General features: G+C 42.9%; 2 protein-coding genes across 9 annotated transcripts in view; one reads left to right on the forward strand and one right to left on the reverse strand.

Annotated features, from left to right (window-relative positions):
* Positions 1-2,030: 2,030 nt before the first annotated feature.
* Positions 2,031-11,909, reverse strand: LOC138747663 (kelch-like protein 10). The gene is made up of 5 exons (XM_069907126.1): positions 11,397-11,909; positions 9,125-9,614; positions 7,563-8,180; positions 4,928-5,077; positions 2,031-2,508 (listed from the first exon to the last, which is right to left on the reverse strand). The coding sequence occupies exons 1-5, from the start codon at positions 11,585-11,587 to the stop codon at positions 2,131-2,133; spliced, it is 1,827 nt and encodes a 608-aa protein (XP_069763227.1). The 5' UTR covers positions 11,588-11,909; the 3' UTR covers positions 2,031-2,130.
* The window catches only part of LOC138747664 (cytosolic 5'-nucleotidase 3-like), a 29,172-nt gene continuing 15,491 nt past the window's right edge, over positions 7,148-20,828 (forward strand). For 2 of the 8 annotated variants that reach the window (XM_069907127.1, XM_069907128.1), the window contains exons 1-2: positions 14,597-14,687; positions 20,472-20,570. In XM_069907127.1, the coding sequence (XP_069763228.1) occupies positions 14,685-14,687; positions 20,472-20,570 (102 nt within the window). In that variant the 5' untranslated portion in view covers positions 14,597-14,684. Of the gene's footprint in view, positions 7,236-10,242; positions 10,372-11,966; positions 12,146-13,304; positions 13,882-14,596; positions 14,688-14,751; positions 14,973-20,468; positions 20,571-20,828 lie in introns of those variants that run through there. The other 6 variants (XM_069907133.1, XM_069907132.1, XM_069907130.1 and 3 more) reach the window with 6 other exon arrangements.

Genomic DNA, 20,828 nt, shown 5'->3' on the forward strand with positions numbered 1-20,828 from the left:
AAAGATTATTATTTAACAAGCATTCTTGACATACATCTCTATTACAATCAACATTCAACTCTTAGACAGCAATACGAAGAAGGCTCTCATCCCTTTTTTTTAAATAAAGATGCTCAATGCTTGCTTTGTGGGCTTCCCACATTTCCCAAAAGAAAAGATTCAAGGCATGAATATGGAGCATTAACCTGATTAATTAATTTAAATTAGCTGAGTAGGTAAAAGAATGAATATGCTGTGATGGAATATTTGGGAATGTTTTTGGGAGATAAATTGGGAAAAGTAGAGTAGGTTACATTCACACACTTTAAAACAGATCTTATTTGAAATACTGAAGAATTCATATTCAGTGACTTTACAGAAACTATGGAGAATGCTATGGAGATTTCACAAGTGGCTGTCAATTGAAGTGAATGAATGGACTATTGTCTTTAAAGCCACAGCAAGAGACAGGCTCTCTCCTAATACCTCTTCACAGAAAGGTCATTGAGGGGCTCTTGATTACCTAAAAACAACAGATGAACCAAAAGACTAACTCCTATTGTTTGCTGGAGAAGGTCAGGGGTTTTGCAAGTGAGAGAGAGAAGGACACATGCTTCCTGGCAGTTTGAGTCTCAGAGAGAGAGACAGAAGGGAGTCTTGGACTGTGTATGTGACACAGAAAGCTGTAACAAGCCAGGAGAAGTTTGTTGGAACTGAAACAGAAGCTCCAGAGTGGCGGATGGCTGGAAGTGGTATGTCTGATGTTTCTCTAGGAATAAGAGGAACAGAAAGGAACTCTGTGATAGCCTGAAAGAAAGAGGATATAATTTGGAGAACCCTGATGGGACAAGTTTCATCAGCACAACACTGAGGTGACTAATGGTGGTACCTCAGTTGTGGGAATCCTGGAACCACACATCTCTCTCTACAAAACCTAAAGAACCTTTCTGAGCGGTAACCATTTACCTTTCGAGCACCAAAGACTGGTGAACTTTATACATGTTAAATTCTGTGCACAGTATAAGAATTGCCTGCAACCAGAGAATTTGGAAGAATGAGAAGTGAGATTGGACTGTGAACCAAAGAAGTTTTTAAAATTTACACACACATATTACATACACGTGCGCTTAGAATTAGAAGTGGGGGGGTTAAGTTGGGTTAGTCTATAGTGATAAATTAAAATTTGATTCTGTTTTCATATTTAAAGATAATTAAAAACAACTTTTGTTTAATCATTTGTCGTAGTGAATATCTATTGCTGCTGGGTTTTGGGCTCGTAACAATGCAAGATCTTACAGACAACAATGAAATTAATACCTAATTAATTTGATGTTGCTAGTTAAACAATGACTTTTGTGACTTGTTCATGACAATACATTCTAATTCTGATAAAGCCTAGATTCTAACAGAAAAACTGCAGGGATGAGAGATATCTGAAATCTAGAAAGTATTTTAACTTCCATTCTAGAATCCAGTGATAAATCTTATTTTGGGAAAATTAACTATTAGTAAAATGCTATCATAATCCGTCATTTTGTCAATGATTTCATCTTTGAATTCATCTTTGTCAATGATTTCATCTTTGAATTCATCTTTGTCAATTATTACAAGCATTCTATAATAATTTTTTATCTACATACTTCCTGCCATTTTGCATTTACTAAATTAAGTCTCTTGGGATATAAATTCCATATCTGCATTTTTCCATTCCCGTATTCGTTTAAACCTTAAGTGACATCAATTCTTTGATGCTGTAGTAAACAGAAGAGTCCTGATTGTACATGTCCTCCCTTGGAACTCAGACCTTTAGAATAAGGAATCAGTTTCTTAGCTGTTCTCCTTTGAGAAATTAACAGGGAATTTAATCACTCATTCTCTTACATACACAGCAATAAAGCTAATCTGGACATTGTTACATAATCCTGAAAACAAGGAGTTGCTTTTTCAAAACTGATAATGCTCTTCCTGTTCTGCATGAACATTCTTAGCATTTCTTCAGGCAGCTACCAGGAAATGCATACATACTAATCTTCACACAGTATTTAAAAAAGTATTTTAAAACAAGTTTTATTTATGGTTATTACACTGTTGATTCTTCAGGAAAATATTTTATTGGCAAAGGCAAAGGATGATTGAATTGTCATGCTGAGATCATACTGTTATAAGACTAGTAGAGGCAGAGTACTTTATTTGTTCCTCACGGGACAGTAATCCTAGCAAACTGTCTCTAGGCGCTGCGTACTCCCTTACGTTGGGGAGACCTGGCACCACGCAGCAGCTCAGGGCACTGCGGTAGATGCTCATGTCATGAGCGTCATACCATTCATCCGTCTTCTCATCGTAGCACTCCACATTAAACGTTGTTGTGAAACCATTGAAACCACCCACGACAAACAACAGGTCATCTACTACTTCGATGCCAAAGTTGCTCCGAGGATTAAACATGGTGGGCAAGGTGCGCCAAGTGTTGGTGAGTGGGCTGTAAGCTTCAGCACTCCGAAGTCGGTTTGCGCCATCAAACCCTCCAACCTAACATTCAAAAGATAAATTCAGATGTTTACTGCAAAGAAAGTGGCCTTTTATTTATCTCAGAGTAAGTAGTGTGGAATATTATCTTTATATAATTTTTAAATTGGTGTAATTTTATGGCACCTGCAGTATTGTGTCATGTGGACATTTAATAATCGCAAAGAGATTTTGAGAAGTGCAAATTGTTAATCATTCTGGAAATTGGGAATTTTACTTTTTCCAAATAAAGGAATATTTCCTTGGAAGTAGAGGTTCCAATAAGAAAAGATTTAAATGTTATCTCCAAGATAGTGAAGGTTAACAAAATCTACCCACAAAAATTGGTTGTGGCTAGAAAGGTGGAGAAGAATTTTCACAAACGAGATTACTCCACAGGTTACTATAAACCCACTAACTTCCACAGCTAACTCTTCCCATCATGTCTCTTGCAAGAAAGCTATCATTTTCTGCTAGTTTCACCATCTCTGCCAAATCTGTTTGCAAGATGAGGTCTTCCATTCCAGGACATCTGAACTGTCTTCCATTTGTGTTTGAAACTGCCTCCATTTCTCAGACTTCTTATTTCACCCTTCTCCCATCCCTTCAGCAGAACACAGTCAGTTTCCCTAGTCCTCACCTTTCACCCAACTAGTCAAAGCATCCAGTACATCATGCTTTTGCATTTCCACCAGCTGCAATGGGATCCATAGCCACATGTCCACACCCTCTTCCACTTTATACCAGGACCACTCTATGACCCCACCCACACCTAACCCTGACACTTGCTTGTTCTTACACATCCTACCACGCCATCATCCAGGGACTTAAGTACAGTAGCTCCAGGTGAGGCAAAAATTCACATGCACCTCCTCCAACCTTATCTACTGCATTCTTGCTCCCTCCTCAACATAGGAAAGTCCAAATGTAGGAAACACAAGGCAGTTTCAAACAGAAAAGGAAGACAGTTCAGATGTCCTGGAATGGAAGGCTTCATCCTGCAATTTAGTGCTCTGTACACAATGGTGATCCCAAACTCCTGGCTGCATGCTGTTTCAAATTTCCTTCTCATTCCTACGCTGCCCTAGGTGTCTTTGGCCTTAGTGTGAGAGGTCCCATGCAAATTAAAGGGCCAAGACTTCATATTGTGCCATGGTAGCCAACGCTTACACCCGTGTTTACCCTCCCCCTTCTCTTTTGATCCATTTTTGTCCCTTTCCCTTACCCTACCCAATCTCCATTTTCATCTCCCAATTTATTCCGTTCACCTATCTCCCGCACATTACACCCATTTGATCCCTTTTGCCATCTGTTCCCATCAGCCTCTCTTGATTTAATGAACCTCCTTAAGGTCACCCCTCAGCCTCCTATCCTCCAGAGAAAAAGGCACCAGCCTATCCAATTTCTGCTCATGACTCCTGCCCCTGTTGATTCCCACTATCACCTTCCTTGCTTATTACATTCTAATAACTACCATTTCTCAGAAGCACTTTCTCCCTCCCCTCCATATACCCATTATTTCTCTTTAGCTGCTTCAATGTATTGCTCATATGCCTCTTGTCTCCCACCACCTAGCTACATCTATCCATGAATCTCACCTCTCCTATCACCTACTGTCCCCCTCTCATCCCTCTCTTTATACTCAGTATTTTTCCTCCACTTAGTCCTGATGCAAGGACTTTACTTGAAACATTGACAATTCCTTTCCCACCATGGGTGCAGCTTGACCCCACTGAATTTCTCCAGCAGTCTGTTATACAATCCAGAAATTGTTTATTTCAGATACCGGATTAGCATATTCCCACATCTCTCAGTTACTTTATCAAAAGCACATTATGTGGGAGGGGGGCGGAGCAAAAGAATGAACATGTATTTCTGCAGCATCATTTACTGTCTCAGCCTGATCACAAAAAATAGTTTGTATTTCTTCGAATGTTGGAGATTAGTGGCCAATTTAGGCACAGCAAATATCCCACAGCCAGCAGTGAGTCAAAAGATCAGGAATACTACTTAAGCAAACAATATTTTCAAAGACCAAAGAAAATTCTAGATTTTTATTGCTCTCTGGCATCTTCAACTACATCAAGGAGATTAGGGGTCATGCTGTGACACTTTATTTCAAAGGCACCAGGTCTGTACTGTAACAATTCCACAGTATTATATATAGAAATGTCAGCCTGAAAGCTGAATCCATATCCAAATTCTACATTCTATCTTGTTCAAGGCACGACCTCTCAACTCCTTTTCCCTGTCCTGGCTTGCATCTCCTATGGTATTTAATCATTCATTTAAACTCCATTCCACTTCCTCCTCTGGCACTCCGATTTCCCACCCTTATTCTATTCCGAAAAGTCTCCTTAATTTGATTTTTCTCTCTATTTTTTACCCCAACATAAGAGGGAGGTTGATTATGAGTCTATGCTTACAAGATGTTGTTACTTACTGAATATACGCATTCACCATAAGCTATAACACCAACACCACTGCGCCTGCTTCTCATGGGTGCTATGGTTGTCCATTGGTTGGTTTCTGGAGTATAGAACTCAGCTGTAAACAAGCACTCGTTACCATTGAATCCTCCGCATATGTAGACCTGAATTGAAGAGGAAAGGACAGCAAGCTGCTGAAGGTGTGCACACTATCACTTAAAAGACACTAAATTCTAAATAAGTCAAGTCTGACAATTCAGCACACAATGAAAAAATTTGAAATAAATGGAAATTTATGATTGTTGGAAGACATTTAAAAGTAGAGTTGGAGCCAAATACAGGATGTTGCAACAGGAATCTGCCTTAACTAATGCATTGATTTTCAAGGTTATAATTTTATAAAATCGTAAATGGTTAAATCCCACTCGGTGAAAATGCCTTCTTAAGATTGTAATTGTACATGTCCTCTGGCAGCTTATCCCATATCTCAGAACTCTGAGAGAAAACATTGCCCATCAGATCCCTTTTAAATCTTTCCCCTCGAGTGCAGCTCTTCTCCTTTTTGATGCCTCTCATAATTTTATGAACCTCCTTAAGGTCACCCCTCAGCCTCCTATGCTCCAGAGAAAAAGGCACCGGCCTATCCAATTTTTGCTCATGACTCCAGCCCCCTGTCCCAGTCACATCGATGTGAACCTTTCTGTACCTTTTCCAGTTTAATGACATTTTTTCCTATAGCTAGGGAACCAGAACTGTGCATGTTCCTCCAAGGGTTGTCACACCATTGTCATGTAGAGCTGAAACATGACACCCAAACTTTTATTCAAAGCCCTGACCAATGAAGGCAGTTATGCCAAATGACTTCATCACCCTGTCCACCTGTGTTACACTTTCAGGGAACAATATACTTCTACCCCAGTGTCTCCCTGTTCTACATCTCTCTCCAGACCCACATTAGACTCAAACTTGACTCTCTTTTGGCAACCCACAGAGGTCCACAAGTATAAATTTAATATAGACTCCATAAAACAATCTACAGCCAGAAGGAGTGGAGATCATGGGGACATTTAGCTGGAGCTTCATTCCATTGCTGTGTAACTGCTACTGAACTCTCATTATTTTGATGAAATTGCCCTGCTTTTACTGACAGAAGATGTAGTTTGCTTTCTTAAGTAAGCTGTTTACTATTATAAACATATTTTATTATTTACTTGTCTCTCAGCAAAATGCTGGTAGGTAATAATAATTTCAAAATTCTGATTAAAGTGTCTTGAGCAAAATTTTGTTGCCCTTTCATTAATTGGACTGGTGAGAATTTATGAGTCAAGCAGTGGAAGTGTGGAACTAGCTGCCTGCTGAAGTGGTGAATGTGGGCTCTGTTTTGACATTTAAGAAAAATCTGGGCAGATACATGGATGGCAGGTCAGTGGCGCTATGCAGAATAATAGTTTGGCATTGACTGAAAGGGCTTGTTTGGTCCATATCTTCACATTCTTTTCTACAAGGTAACCTTGTTTAGAGGGAGGGGTAGATTAAATTTAGTTTTAGGTACTTTTGTTTCTTTAGATTAACTTGATAAATATGGGTTTAATTATGGTTGTCATTAGATCATATTAAATTAGACAGAATTTACCCTTTGTTTACTTGCTTCTATCCAGAATTATTTTTAAGAAATATTGTTAAATGAACAAACGTGGATAGGTTCTCAATTTACATTGAAACTAATGTGTTATGACCTGTTGTTCTATTAAAGGACTTTGTGGGATTTATATGTTAAACTCGGTACAAATAGTCTAAAAATAAAAGAATAATATTGCCAAGAAGAGTAATGAGCCCTGGGATGGAAGGAAGTTAATAAACCAGGAAGGAACATGACCAAAAATTATTGAAAAGGGAGAAAAAAGAATGAGAGTAAACCAGCATGAAAGATCCTAGGTGCCCACCAAAAATAATCTCGACGTCCTTGAGATAAATAATCTTACCAAAGTATCAGAGAGGTAAAAAGACCTAATATGAAATGTGATAGACATTGGAACTCTGAAATAAGAAAGAAAATTGTGGCTATCAGGTTAACTAGCATCTTTAATTGTTCGTGTGAAATATATGATCTCTATCCATATCCAAGTTGGGGGTGCGCCCTAAAGCCCTTCTCCGTCTTCCTCACAGTTCACGCAACTTGATACCGCCTCTTGGAGAAATTTTACTTGAACTGCCTCATCCCACCTGCCCTTACTTCAGAGGAGAGAGTTCATCGGCGGATTCTCTGTGCAGAACCAGCCGCAACTGCAAAAAAAGATTCAGCAACGCGCCCAATTCCGAACGGTAAACGAGCCGGCGCCCTCCTTGGTTTCTCAACTCCCTCACCCCCCCCCCTCCCCCTCCGAGGGCGGGCAAGGAACGGCCGAGGTTTACCCCGGCAATAAACGTAGCCAGAACCCGCTGGAGGGTGCAGTGCTTTCTGGTTTTATTTCAAGTTTGCATCGTCTGCATTATAAACCAAGTTCTCGCAGCCTTCAGGGAAGCCCCAGGATGTCTCCCCCTCGGACCATCCGGGAGCTCGCAAGGAGCACCGTCACATGGGGTAGAGGGCGCGGGACGCCAGGATCGGGATCGGGTTGGGTCAGCTTCCGCCCCACCGGCCCGGTTTACCTTGCTGTGCAGGGTCGTGGCACTGGCGTCACTCCGCTGTTCGTGCATCGGTGCGATCAACGTCCACTGATTCGTCTCAGGCTCGTACTTCTCGGCCGTATTGAGCCGCACGTAGCCGTCGAATCCTCCCATGGCGTAAATGAAACAGTCGAGGACGGTGACACTGACATAGCAGCGCCGCGAATGCATGGGGGCCACCTGCTGCCACCCCTTCTTCACCGGGTCAAAGCGCTTGACGCTATTGAAATAATCCACGCTGTCGAAGCCACCGATGATGTAGACGAACCCATTGAGGTAGGCGGCTCCGTGGTAAGCCCGGGGGCTCTCCGCCTCGCAGGTTACATTGACCCAGCGGTCGGCGCGGGCATCGTAAGCTTCTATAGCGTTGGTGGGGCTGCCCCCGCTCCAGCCGCCGATGGCGAACAGGATGGAGAAGGGCAGCCGGGGTCTGGTCAACGGGTTGCGGAAGTCCGAGTTGGATGGCCCGTTCATGTTGAGGTCGTACATGGCCTTGAGCGCGTTAATGATGATGGGTTTGCAGTCATCGTTGTCCTTCACGTAGTCATTGTTCTTTACGTTGTTCATGAAGTATTCCGCGTTCATTTGGGCTAGTCTCACCTGCAGTGGGAATGATAATCGCTTCAGTCAATTCCCAACGTAAACCCGTACGATCAGAATGATTAGCACCACATATAAAATGGTCCAAGTACTGAACTGTCCGTCCTATGTAGAATCAAAGAACTTGGGCAACAGGGACCAGATTTAATTTGTGCGAACCCTCCCTACTATTGGGAATGGTGAAGGTGCCCTCCATGGCCCTGGGCTGGAAATTGAGAGGTTATTGTCATATACCTAAATATAATGTATAGACGCGCCGAAATTCTTACTCGCTCCCGTCACACAGGAATGCGACAGATCCACAGTGGTGTACATCACGACAAAATGCCAAGACATAAAAGGGGGTAATAAATACCAAAAATATAAATAAATAAATATTCACATTGCCGTTCATGCAAGAAAAAGTGACTGCAGTCTTGGTGGTCCCGGAGTAATGGCTGGGGTAGGTACAGGAGCTTGATAACTGTTGGAGAAAACAACGTTCTTAAACCTAGAGGTGCTGGGTTTCAGGCTTTGGGAATAGTGAGGAATGGACGAGGGTCGGCGTGTGTTCGCCTGGCCGTTCCTGGCGGAGGGTAGCCGGGGACTTGTCTCGGCTATAGCCAACCACCTTCTCCGAACACTCACCATCGTCTGCCGGGGTAACGGGCCATACCCCGTGGGTGAGCCAGCACCTTTGGGAGAGAAGGGGAGAAATTGATGTGTCAATCCAAGAACGTGGTGACTGGACAGGAAGAGAGAATTGGACGTGCTGCAAGCTCCCTCTCCACCAAATGTAGGTGCGAACTTTGGGCGGTGGAACAGTCTAACCATGTGCAATTTAAGTGAGAACACCTCAGTGGGAAAGGATTTTGCCGCCGCTCCATCACGTCTTCTCAACCCCTCTCTACTACAGTAAAAGTATTCAACGCTACTAATGAAAATACATGTAGCTCATAATGTACCTTAGGCAGCAGTATGACAATGGACTTTTTCCTGATGTCTGGGTCTTGGGCAATCCACTTCAGAATTGCATCGAACACTATATCTTCTTGTTTGACATTCAACTCATCCTTCTCAATGATGTCTCCGAGCTCAAAGGCTGGCAGCTCAAGGAACTCTTCACTCACCTTCACAATCTCCTCGAAGTGGTGCAGAATATACATGTAGGCTTTATGTCGGAGCTCTGGGCAGAAGTAACAATCTGCAAATTTGCAGATCCCAATACAGTTTTCCAGGCATAACTGGGATTCAAGAAATTCACAACATGCTCGGACAATCCCCAGAACGTTGAATTGATCGGCTGCAGACAGTAGCCGCTCCACATTCTCCACCGCGACTGGTACTGTCCGCGTGTATGCATATTCGATAATGAGCTTCATCATGTCGGGTGACACTCCTGGAATGTTGTATACCTTCTTTTCTATACTATTCCAGCCACTGGTAAAAAGAGCGCTATGGAGCAAAGGAAACATGAGCATTAAGCATTAATCTCTAGCTAAACACTCCATTTCATTTTGCCCAGGTCTAAACTGGCCCACACGAAGGTGTTTTCTCGCAAGCACCTTTCAAAGGAGCTGAAGTAAATATTAAAACGAGAGATTCCTACTCCCTCAACTGGTCTTTGGGTTTTAGCCGCATGTTCTCAATCTTATTTAATCCAATTTTCTTGTCCTGCCATCCTATCAGCGGTCCACTATTCATGTAAAAACCAGCTCCACTCTGCACTCTCCTTTTCCATTACTTATTACTTCAAACAATTTCCAAATTGTCAAATAAAATCTGGCATTGCAATGCCTCTACTTCCTCAGGAGTTTGCGGAGGTTTGGTACGACATCGGAAACACTGGCAAATTTCTACGGGCGTGTGGTGGAAAGTTTGCTGACCGGCTGTATCATGGTCTGGTATGGGGACACCAATACCCCTGAGCTTAAAGCTCTGCAAAAGGTAGTGGACACAGCCCAGTATATCACAGGCAAAACCCTCCCCACAATCGAAAACATCTACAGGGAACACTAACCGTAGGAGAGCAGCAGCAATCGTCAAGGATCCACATCACCCAGGACAATCTCTGTTCTCGCTGCTGCCATCAGGAAAGAGGTAGAGGTGCCACAAGATTCACACCACTAGGTTCAGGAACAGCTGCTCCCCCTCCACCATCAGACTCCTCAACAACAAACTCAATCAGGGACTCGTTTAAGGACTCTTACAGGTACTCTCCATATTATTGTTTTTTTTCTCTGTTGCACAATCAGTTTGTTTACAGTTTTTTTGCACTACCATTAAGTGGTAATTCTGCCTAGCCCACAGGAAAAAGAATCTCAGGGTTGTATGTGATGTCATTTATGTTCTGACAATAGCATTTGAAATATGAAATATTGGATTAAAGCTTAAAGAAGGATCTGAATGGATGGTGGGGTCGTTGGCAGGCTGATGGACTTCGGGCAGATGGAAGCACGGCCATCGAAGATTGCTGAAATAAAACCAAATCTCAGAGTCATTGAGGTTGTAGAGGTCAGGAAAGATGAGAATATGAATACATAACTAAGGGTTCACGGTCATGTGAATTTGCTGCGAGTTAATTCAGGGTAACGAGTTCGGGTGGTCTTTTTTATAGAAGAGGCTAGTGTGAAGAGCGTCGTCTGTAGAGCGAAAAAAGCTCGTCCAGGTGGTAGTGTTGCTGATGGGAAAGAGATGGGATAAGCTCGCCGAGGATCATGACGTTTCAATCTGATTCTCTGTCTAGGACAGGGACTCTCGGCCATGCTGGGTGAAGATTTGGATGATCTCTGTTAAATTGGAGCACTGCTAGTGATCTGGTGGCAAAGCAACTTGGCCAATGAAAAGTGGAGAGAAGCGTTGGCAAGTGTGTATTTTAGCAGGGGCTAGGGCAGGTGCTTAGCCACTCCCTGTATGGGCGGAGGAATGAAATTGGAACCAACAGGAGATGCTCATCGCCCACTTTCTTTTTGCAATTAAAAAAAGGTGAATGTGGTATTTCAGTGAAGTTATGACACCATTTGTTCAGATTAGTACCTGTTTGATTAGACCCTGCGGTCTAAGTTACAAAACTTGTAACATATTAATTTGATGAAAAGTGAATGTTCTAATTTTCATTTTATTACTTGAATTTGTTGAACTCTGAATAATTCTGGGTTGAATTATCTCTCAACACCTCTGCTTCGGTTCGCCGATTGAGACAGGGAATGGGGAAGCCTAAATGCTGCATTTACTGACCGAAAGTAGGAGCTGCAGCTACACAATATGTTCTTATGGGCGTTGAAGTCGATGCCATTGACCCTGATGACCACGTCGCAGAGTTTTCCTTCAAGCCGAAGTTCATTGAAGATCGTACAAGCCATGGCGCTCATCTTCCTCTCCATGGCGTTCTGTCTTAACTGCCGTGTTGAAGTTGAGGCTTCCTCCATACCTTAGGACCGAGGGGCTTTCCCCAACGAATTTGGGTAGATGTGTTTAGAGGACAGTGCGTGAGTTGGTTGTCACGATTTGTGTTTTCAGAACTCAAGGTTCCAGAACGCATGCAATTGTAACATCACTAAGGCGAAAGTTCCCGTCATATTTGGTGGCATGGACAATCAGACATGTCATCAATATAATGACTGGTCATTCAGCATCGACTAGGCCCCAAGTCAGCGCTGTTACCCGCTCACATCCTCCATCGGATCCCGCCGACTAACTCCCTCTCCCATCAATCCACATCACCGATTCGTGGCTTGAATATAAATAATGTTAACCTTACGACGTAAGCACTGAGCTAAAATGACATAACATAACACTTGTGTTATGCAAGGTGACCAATAACTTAAATGCCCTGGGGGAAAAAAGTCAGGAATTGTACCTTGTGTACGGCCAAGCGGCAAAGAATAGTCCCGTTAAAAGTACTCCTCTAAATCCCAACTGTCACGATATTTTCCGCAGTTCTCTGTCCATTGGATTTGAGTGCCGACAATGGAAAAGAGCAAAAGGTTTGAAGTCTAGTCTGATGTATTGAGTTGTACATAACATGTGGATTGTGTCACAACGGTCTGTAACACCGTGTTCGGCACTGGCACACGGAAGTTGGAAAGTTTAATCCAGTGATATGAATTTGAATGTCACACTGCAGCTGGGTGAATTTGAATTCTGGTAATCAAAAAAATGTATTTATTTAAAAAATTAAAACAGTGGCCAGATTGTTGTTAGAAACTCACCTCATTCATTAATGTTATTAGCTGGAGGACATCCGCAACCTCTGTGATTGCAGTTCTATCCATCAATCATGGATGTTCCATGATGAACATCCATGGAATTAACTGTGAAGCCTTGTGGACCTGAATAGGAATGGACGAAAATACTGAGGAACGGTGCAATGAGGTTCCTCTCTTCGGAAAGGATAAACAGTATAGTGCAGGTGTTGATCTACCTTCAAACAAGAGGTGCACCCTCTGGTGTGACTGAGAGGTGGTAACCACCACTGCATTTCCACAACCATTGCTGATACTGTTCACTCCAAAACGATCTAGACACTTCCAGCATTCTATTCGATCTTCTTTCAGATTCAAGATTTCTTTACCGTCATGTAATACTACAGAACATGTAATATTATTCGAGATTACCTTCTACCTGCAGAAAGAAGGAGAAAGAGTAGTCATTAATGTTTCCCGGCACCCCTTACCCTCAGGGAGAAAGTGAAGCGAAAGAGAGTCCCTTTAGAGTCACTTGGATGTCCGTGGATTCGCCTCCAGCGCTCCTGCAGACTCCTGTTTGATCCATAGGCAACCCGAGCTCCAAATCCAACACCCGACATGATCAGGAAGCCTTCAGTATCCGAAGCCTTTCGGGAGCCCTTCTTGCCTTCAGCAGCTTCACGAATCCCGGTTCTGATACCTGGTTTCCATGAGCCAGTCTTCAGCAACCCGCAGTCCCCTGACCGCAATCTACATGGGTTCCACAGTCCCTCAACCGCTGAGCCCCTCACTGGACTGCTGCCGTGGTCATCCAACCCCCAAATTTCCTCATCCAATCTTCTGCATTTATCTTGATATTAATTTTAGTCCTTAATTCAAAATTCCTGACTCAATGCACTTGTGGGAATACATTTTTGTTCTATTATCCCTGTGCCAAAATTATACAATGACATGAAAGTGAGTGGGGGGTTGCTAGAGTTTACAAAGGGATATTGATAGGATGCAGAGCTGGGCTGAGAAGTATCAGATGGAGTTTAACCCAGAAAATCATAGTGGTTCACTTCGGCAGATCAAATTTGAAAGCAGAATATAATTTTAATGAGAGAATTCTGAGCAGTGTGGAGGAACTGAGAAATGTTGGGATCCGTGTCCATAGGACACTCAAAGCTGCTGCTGTCCAGGTTGATCGTGTTGTTCAGAAGGCGTATGGAATGTTGGCCTTCATTAATCATGGGATCGAGTTCTACATTGTAGCAATTTTGCGTCTGTGACGCTGCTGCAAAACAATACATTTCGTGACGTGTTCATGACATTAAATTCTGATTCTGAGGAAATGTTGCAACTAGTTAAGACCTTGGTTAGACCCCACTTGGAATATTGTGTTCCGCTCTGGCCACCACATTATAGGAAAGATGTGGATGGTATGGATGCAGAGAAGATTTACCTGGATTGGAGAGCATGCCTCATGAGGATAGGTTGAGTGAACTTGGTCTTTCCTCCTTGGAGTGACGGAGGATAAAGGTGACCTGATAGAGGTATACAAGATGATGAGAGACGTTGATTGTGTGGGTGGCCAGAGGTTTTATCCCAGGGCTGAAATGGCCAACACAAAGGGCTATTAGCAATTAGGTGCGATTAAAACAGAGGTTTTCAAACTTTTTCTTTCCACCCACATACCACCTGCAGCAATCCCTTACTAATCACAGAGCACCTATGGCATAGGGAATACTTAAAGTGGTATGTGAATGGAAAGAAAAAGGTTCTAGGCAGTTTGCGATAGATCACGATCACACAGGCAATAAGAGATGATAATAACTCCTGGCTTTAACAGTCGCATCCCAAGATTGAATTGTTACATAATCTGCAAATGGATCGGAAGATAATTGTTTAACCTTCACTTTAATTGATCTTTACATGGATTGAGGGATTAAACGACTTGAACAAGTTTTTGAATTTGCCTGGTGTCCTGTTCAACTATCATTTACAAACATTGAACAACTGTTTCTGTTTTTCCCATAAATTTACAGTAACTGCACAAAGGCCCTAAATAGTTTGATGATGTTTTTGGAATTAAGAATATTGAATATCCCTGTATCAACATTTTTCATCTAAACACATGGGGCTGGGGAGGAGGAAGTTTGGTGAAAGATTTGAAGAAGGGGGCTTGGGAATGAGGGGATTGGGGAAAGGAGCTGGAGAAGAGGTGGTTGGGGAAAGGGGCTGCGGAGGGTGTGCTTTGCCTCCACCCGCTCCTCCCCATCCTGCGCCACGACGCTCACTCGGTTCCCATGTGCACAGTGGACGCGGACGGTGCAGCGTTTCGGTGTGAGGCGGCGAGATGGTGAGTGAACGGCGCCGGCTGGGATGTCAGCCGAAATCTGGCGACGCGAACTGTTCTCTGCACCCACTACCCCCTGGCTCCCGGGTCCGGCTGGTGCCCGCTCCCCTCTGGGTCTGGACGCCTCAGACCGAGCAGAGGACACGTTCCCTGCGCCCGACGTTTAAGGCCATTCTTCAGTGTCGCAGTTCCGATGCGCTCAAAAAAATTCCTCATTTTAACCCATCCGACAGAAACCAGTAGAATTCCCAGACTGCCGAGGAGCGCCGCCCAGACGGAGGGGCAGTGGTGAGGGAGCGTCGCGCTTGGCGGGAGATGTGCTGAGGGAGCTTTGTTGTGGGGGGGCGGGGGGTGTCACCTTTTGGGAAAGGTACCTTGCCGTTTATCTGAAGGTCAAGAGCTGCTCTTGTGGCACCAACATCATCAGGACAGGAGATGAGCGGGTGGACCTTGGCGTGGGTGAAATGTTTTCCTTTGATTAGTTTTATTACCTTGACTGTCACAGAACCTCAGATGGCGATTGAAAACCAGCTCATCCCTGGGACTGCAGGAATCAGTTAAAGCTCCCTGTGTGTCTGCAGTTATAAATACCTACATGTACAATGTGCTCCATAAGCAAGTGATGACCTTGTGATATAATTAATCAGTGGGCTCTGGCACTGCAACAGCTGTGTTTTTGCACCATCCTGACGTCTTGGCTGGTAATGCCTGTGTGTCGATGATGGAGAGTTGGGGGAGGGGTAGTCTGGAGAAACAATGGAGCCAATGAGCGTTAGATGCTTGCTGGTTCCTAAGAGATTACTTAAGGTAGTATGTGAATAAAAAAAGGTTGAGGACCACTGGGTTAAACCCTAGAGGAGCATTGAAGTAAAGACTGAAGTGTTACTGGTGTAGCCTGAACCTGGGTACGGTGTGGGATTCCTGCAATGAAATCTGTCTCTGACATACCTCTGGTTTAATCCTGAGGCTTGGTGATGGAGGAGAGGGTAACTGAGGAATTCTTTGCTGAGGTAGAGCTGCACCCAGGGCTCTGATCATTTTGGTTTGTTAAATTAGAGAACTTTATGTTATTGTCCCCTCTCACCTTTTAGTTTTAGACTCCCTACCCTGGGAAAAAGTCTTTGACTATCTACCCCAGTGGTTCTCAACCTTTTTTCCCTATTCACATACTACCTTAAGTAATCCCTTACTAACCACCTGTGGCATCCTATACCTCTCTAAGGTCACCCCTCAGCCTCCTCTGCTCCAGAGAAATCTCATCCAGTCTTAGATCTTAACTCAAGTCCTCCAGTCCAGACAACATCCTTGTTGTGAATCTTTTTGCATTCTTTGGCTTAAACTCCTCCTTTTCATAACGTGATGGCCAGAACTGCACACAATACTCTCAGTGAGGTTGAATTGATGTTTTATTCAAATGTATCATGACATTCCCATCCAATGTGTACAGTGTATGACTGATGGAAACCAGCGTGGCCTCCACCATTTATGTCTATCAATGTTGCCCCTTTAAGGGACAATGTGCTATGTTTCTCTGCTCAGCAAGATTTCCCACGCCCTGCCATTCCTTATCTTAGTTGAATTCCATTTCCCATTCCTCTGTGACTTTCCCAGTTGATCTGGATCAGTTGTTCTCAACCATTTTTTCCCACTCACATACCAGTTTAAGTAATTCCTTGCTAACCACAGAATATCTATGGCATCCTATCTGGATCCTACACAACCTTCATCAATGTCTATCCTACTACCCCTGATTGTACTGTCATCTGATTGCTTAGCTTGTTCTTACCCATGTTGTGCAATGTGTTTCATGTACAAATTAGGAGATTGCAGATGCTGGAAATCGGAGATAAAACCAAAAAAAAAACCAGGAAACTCTCATCAGATCAGCCAGCATATGTCAGAACTAAGGCATCTCTCTCCACTTCTTTTCTGTTTTTATTTAATGTTTTCCTGCTCTCTGTTGATTTCTATTTTAGGTGTTTCCTGTTCAAAATTGATGTTCACCATGTTGACTATTTTACTTTCCAAGTTCCATTCTCAACTGTTCACCAGCTGTTCTCCAATATATTAACTTAGTTTTCATCACATTTATGTCCTTCCATTTTTACCTCAAACCAGTGGTTTGCAACCTTTTTCTTTCCACTCACATGCCACCTTAAGTAATCCCTTGTCATCGGTCCTCTGTGGTTAGTAAGGGATTACTTAAAGTGATATGTGGGTGGAAAGAAAAAAAAAAGTTGAGAACCTCTGCCTTAAAACATCTTATATTGGTGCACAGGCTCATTAAAAATTTAAGAAAAACTATAGATGCAAAAACAGCTGAAAAGACACAGCCGGTCAATCAGCATCTGTGAAAAAATAAATAGTTAATATTTCAGGTTTGGGACCCTACTTCTGGGCTTCCTCATGTTCACATGCACTGTAACGTTTCATCTCACATAAAACCCGTCAGCTTGGAAATGGAGCAGCTGCTGGATTTACTGTACCAGATCAATGATGCACACCTGTTATAGAATCATGGTGCCATACAGCATGGAAACAGACCCTTCGACCAGGCATGTTAATGTTAACCAGAGGTGCCTTGTGAGCTGGTCCCATTGCCTTTTAATCTTTTCTATCCTTGTAATTGCCTAAATGCCTTTTAATCATTGTACTTGTTCCTGCCTCTACTACTTCCTATGGCAGCTCTTTCAACACACCCACCAACCTCTTGTGTGAGAAAATCATGCTTTTTGTATACATCGATGAGATCGCCCCTCAGCCTCCTACACTCCCAGCCTATCCAGTCTCTCTTTATAATTTGAGCCCTCCAATCCCAGCAATATCTGTGTGTGTCCTTCGTCCAACCACTTAATCACCTCCTTTCCATCGTACATCAATCAGAACTATGCATAGTACGGGACTGGATTTAATAAGGAGAGCTGAGATAAAGAGTTATGAGATAGCTTTGATAAGGGAGAATCCAAGAAGATTTTATAAGTATATTAAATGTAAAAAGGGACACAAGGAAACAAATAGGTCCCTTAAGAGATGTTTATGTGTACGGCCAGAGGAGATGAGGAAGCTCTTAAATGAATATTTTGTGAATGTGTTTACTATTGAAGGGGGTAAGCAGAAGTGAGAGGTGAAGGAGGTAACTAAAGATAGTCGGGGACTTGTCTGCTGCAGTAGTAATATGGTATTAGGAGTGTTAAATCGTGACAGAGTGGATACATTTCTGGGCCCAGGCCAGGTGCATCCCAAAACATTGTGGGAAAGCAGTAAGGAAATTGTTAGGGCCTTGATAGATATTTTTAACTCCTGTTAAGAACAGGAGAAGTTCCAGAGGACTGGAGGATGGCAAATGTGGTGCCATTGTTTAACAAGGACTGTAAGCATATTCTGGCCACCTATAGTCTGACATCAGTGGTAGGGGAAATTGCTGGTCAGGATTCTAAGAGATAGAATCTATCAATATATAGATGTCCAATGGAAAATTAGGGAGAGCCAAAATGGATCTGTGCATGGAAAATTGTGTCTCATGAACTTGATGGGAGTTTTTTGAAGAGGTAATGAAGAGGGTAGGTAAGAGCAGGGCAGTTGCTGTTATTTCTATCAATTTTAGTGAAGTGTTTGATAAGGTTCCACATGGTAGGTTGGTATGGAAGGTTGCACCACACAGACTAGGAGGCCAACTAGCCAACCTGATAAAAGTGAAAGGAGTCGGAGAGAGGTTGCAGAGGGCAGTTTTTCTGACAAGCAGTGGAGTGCCTCAGGGTTTGGGACTAGGATCCTTGCTTTCTGTAATATACATAAATTATTAGGATGAGAACATTTGTGGCAAGTTAGGTTCGCTGATCTCACAAAAATATGCACAACAATGAAGAAAATCTACCTGCGTTTGCAAAAAGATCTGGATCAGATGGGGAACTGGGCTAAAGAATGGCGAGTGAAACACAAAGTCTGCATACGCTGTGATTGTAGTCAAACTACAGAGATGCTGGAGGAACTCAGCTGGTCTCTCAGCGTTCATTGGAGGTAAAGATATATTAATGACATTTTGGGCCTGAGGCCTTCCTCATGGTATGAGCAGAGACAGGCATCTGCATTAAAGGCTGGGGGTTAAAAAGGGGAAGAATGAGAGGTTGGGAGATAAAGGGTATTAATTGGATATGATGAGAGGAAAGGTGAGAATTGATTTTGGCTCTGTGCAAGGAGACACAGGAAGAAAGAGAGAGACATGGGGAAAGATGGTGCGGGTGAATTCGATGTTAATGCCCATCTAGTTGGAGGGTGAGCAGATGAAAGATTAGGTGTTGTTCCTCAAATTTGCAGATGGACTCGGTATATTGGTGCATGAGATCATGGACAGACATGTCAGTAGGGCTGTGGAATTGAAGTGGAGATCCACACTATTATGATGGACAGATTGGAGGTGATTAATGAAGCAATCTCCCAGTCTGCATCCAGTCTCTCTGATGTAGAGTAGACCACAATGGGAGCAGCAGATGCAGTAGATGACCTCTGCAGATTCACAAGTGAAATGTTGCTTCACTTGGAAGGACTGTTTGGAGCCCCAAATGGTGGTGAGAGCACAGGTGGTCACAGGGTTAGGTGGCAAGGGGTTGATTGGTGGAGAGGGAGGTGTGGATGAGGGAGTCAGAGAAAGAGAGAGCAGTCCCTGCAGAAGGCAGAGAGGGCAATACGAGTCTGATGGTGGGATCATGTAGTAGGTAGCAGACATGGCAGAGGATGGATGTTGGATGAGTAGGCTGATGGGGTGGTAGGTGAGGAAGAGGGGAATCTAGTTCTTGTTTTGCTTTTGTCCCAATTTATTTTATAGCGGGAAACTTTCCCATATTCTTCCAATTTTAAGTGCAGCTTTTGTAACAAAGTTGATGGTTCAGTCAGATATATCAAACATCATCAGCAAATAAATTAATTTTATATTCCATTTGATTAACCCTAAATCCCTTAATATTGGGATCACACCAAATTGTTTCTGCAAGCGGTTATATAGCTAAAATAAATAAAGCTGGAGATAATGGACATCCTTGTCTACTGGGCCTAGTTAATTGAAATGGTGCAGAACTTTGTTCATTTGTTATAATTTTGGCTTTAGGGTCATTATATAATGCTCTAATCCAATTTGAAAAAATCTGTCCTAATCCAAATCTTTCCAGCACTTTAAATAAGAAATCCCATTCGAATCTATCAAACATTTTTTCCGCATCTAGAGCCATCGCCACACACAAATCCCCTCTCTTTTGCGCCAAGTGAATTATACTAAGTAATCTAGTTACAATGTCAGCAGATTGTCTCTTTTTAACAAAGTAGTTTTGTCAATCTATTTGCTAAAATTTTTGCAATAATCTGAATTTAACAATGAAATAGCTCTGTAGGATGATGGTTTTAATGGGTCCCTTTCATTTTTTGGTATCACAGTAATTATTGCTGTTGAAAAAGATTCTGGGAGAGTTGTGCATTTCCTATGCCTAATCTAATACCTCCATAAAACGAGGAATCAATAAACATTATGGAAGGCACTGTATCTCTTTAAATTGGCAGCACAGATGAACAGTGTAGTGAAGAGAGCATTTGGGACACTTGCCTTCATTGGTCAGCCACTGGGTACAGGTGTGGGACGTCATGTTGAAATTGTAAAAGACATTAGTGGGGCCACATTTGGAATATTGTGTACAGTTTTGGTCACCTTGCTGTAGGAAAGATATTATAAAGTTGGATAAGATACAGAAGAGGTTTACAAAGTTTTTTATTTGCTAGATCACTATTCCTTTTTCCCAGCAGATACCAGAATTACAAAAAAGCACAGTTCGTATTCGGGAACCGGAGCGTGTCAGAAAAATCATCTCCTCCCTCCGTGATGGGGGAGCTTTTAAACTGCAGGTGGGTTTATAGGAGGTGCCAATCCTCAGTTACCCCACTTAGAGGATCACCATGAGAGCTCTGGCCACCCAGCATTTAAACAGTTCACATTAATGCCTTAAAAAAAAGAGTTGAAGCAAGCTGAGTGAATGTCTAAGAAAATGTTCTCAACTGCCTCAGTGAACATTCAGCAGGGAGGGATGGTATTTTCTCCCACGAAAAGCCCCTCTTTAATTTGACTAATGTTGGATTTGCCTTAAGGACCAGTTCCTAATTACC

The sequence above is a fragment of the Narcine bancroftii genome, chromosome 12, assembly GCF_036971445.1.
Source record: "Narcine bancroftii isolate sNarBan1 chromosome 12, sNarBan1.hap1, whole genome shotgun sequence".
NCBI classification, from domain to species: Eukaryota; Metazoa; Chordata; class Chondrichthyes; order Torpediniformes; family Narcinidae; genus Narcine; species Narcine bancroftii.

Coding starts and splice junctions, on each gene's coding strand:
- LOC138747663 (XM_069907126.1), bottom strand. CDS start 11,587: ATGGAGGAAGCCTCAACTTCAACACGGCAGTTAAGACAGAACGCCATG. Junction 5,078..7,562: donor CCACGACCCTGCACAGCAAG/GTAAACCGGGCC, acceptor TCTTCAATTCAG/GTCTACATATGCGGAGGATT. Junction 2,509..4,927: donor ATGGTGAATGCGTATATTCA/GTAAGTAACAAC, acceptor TTTGAATGTTAG/GTTGGAGGGTTTGATGGCGC.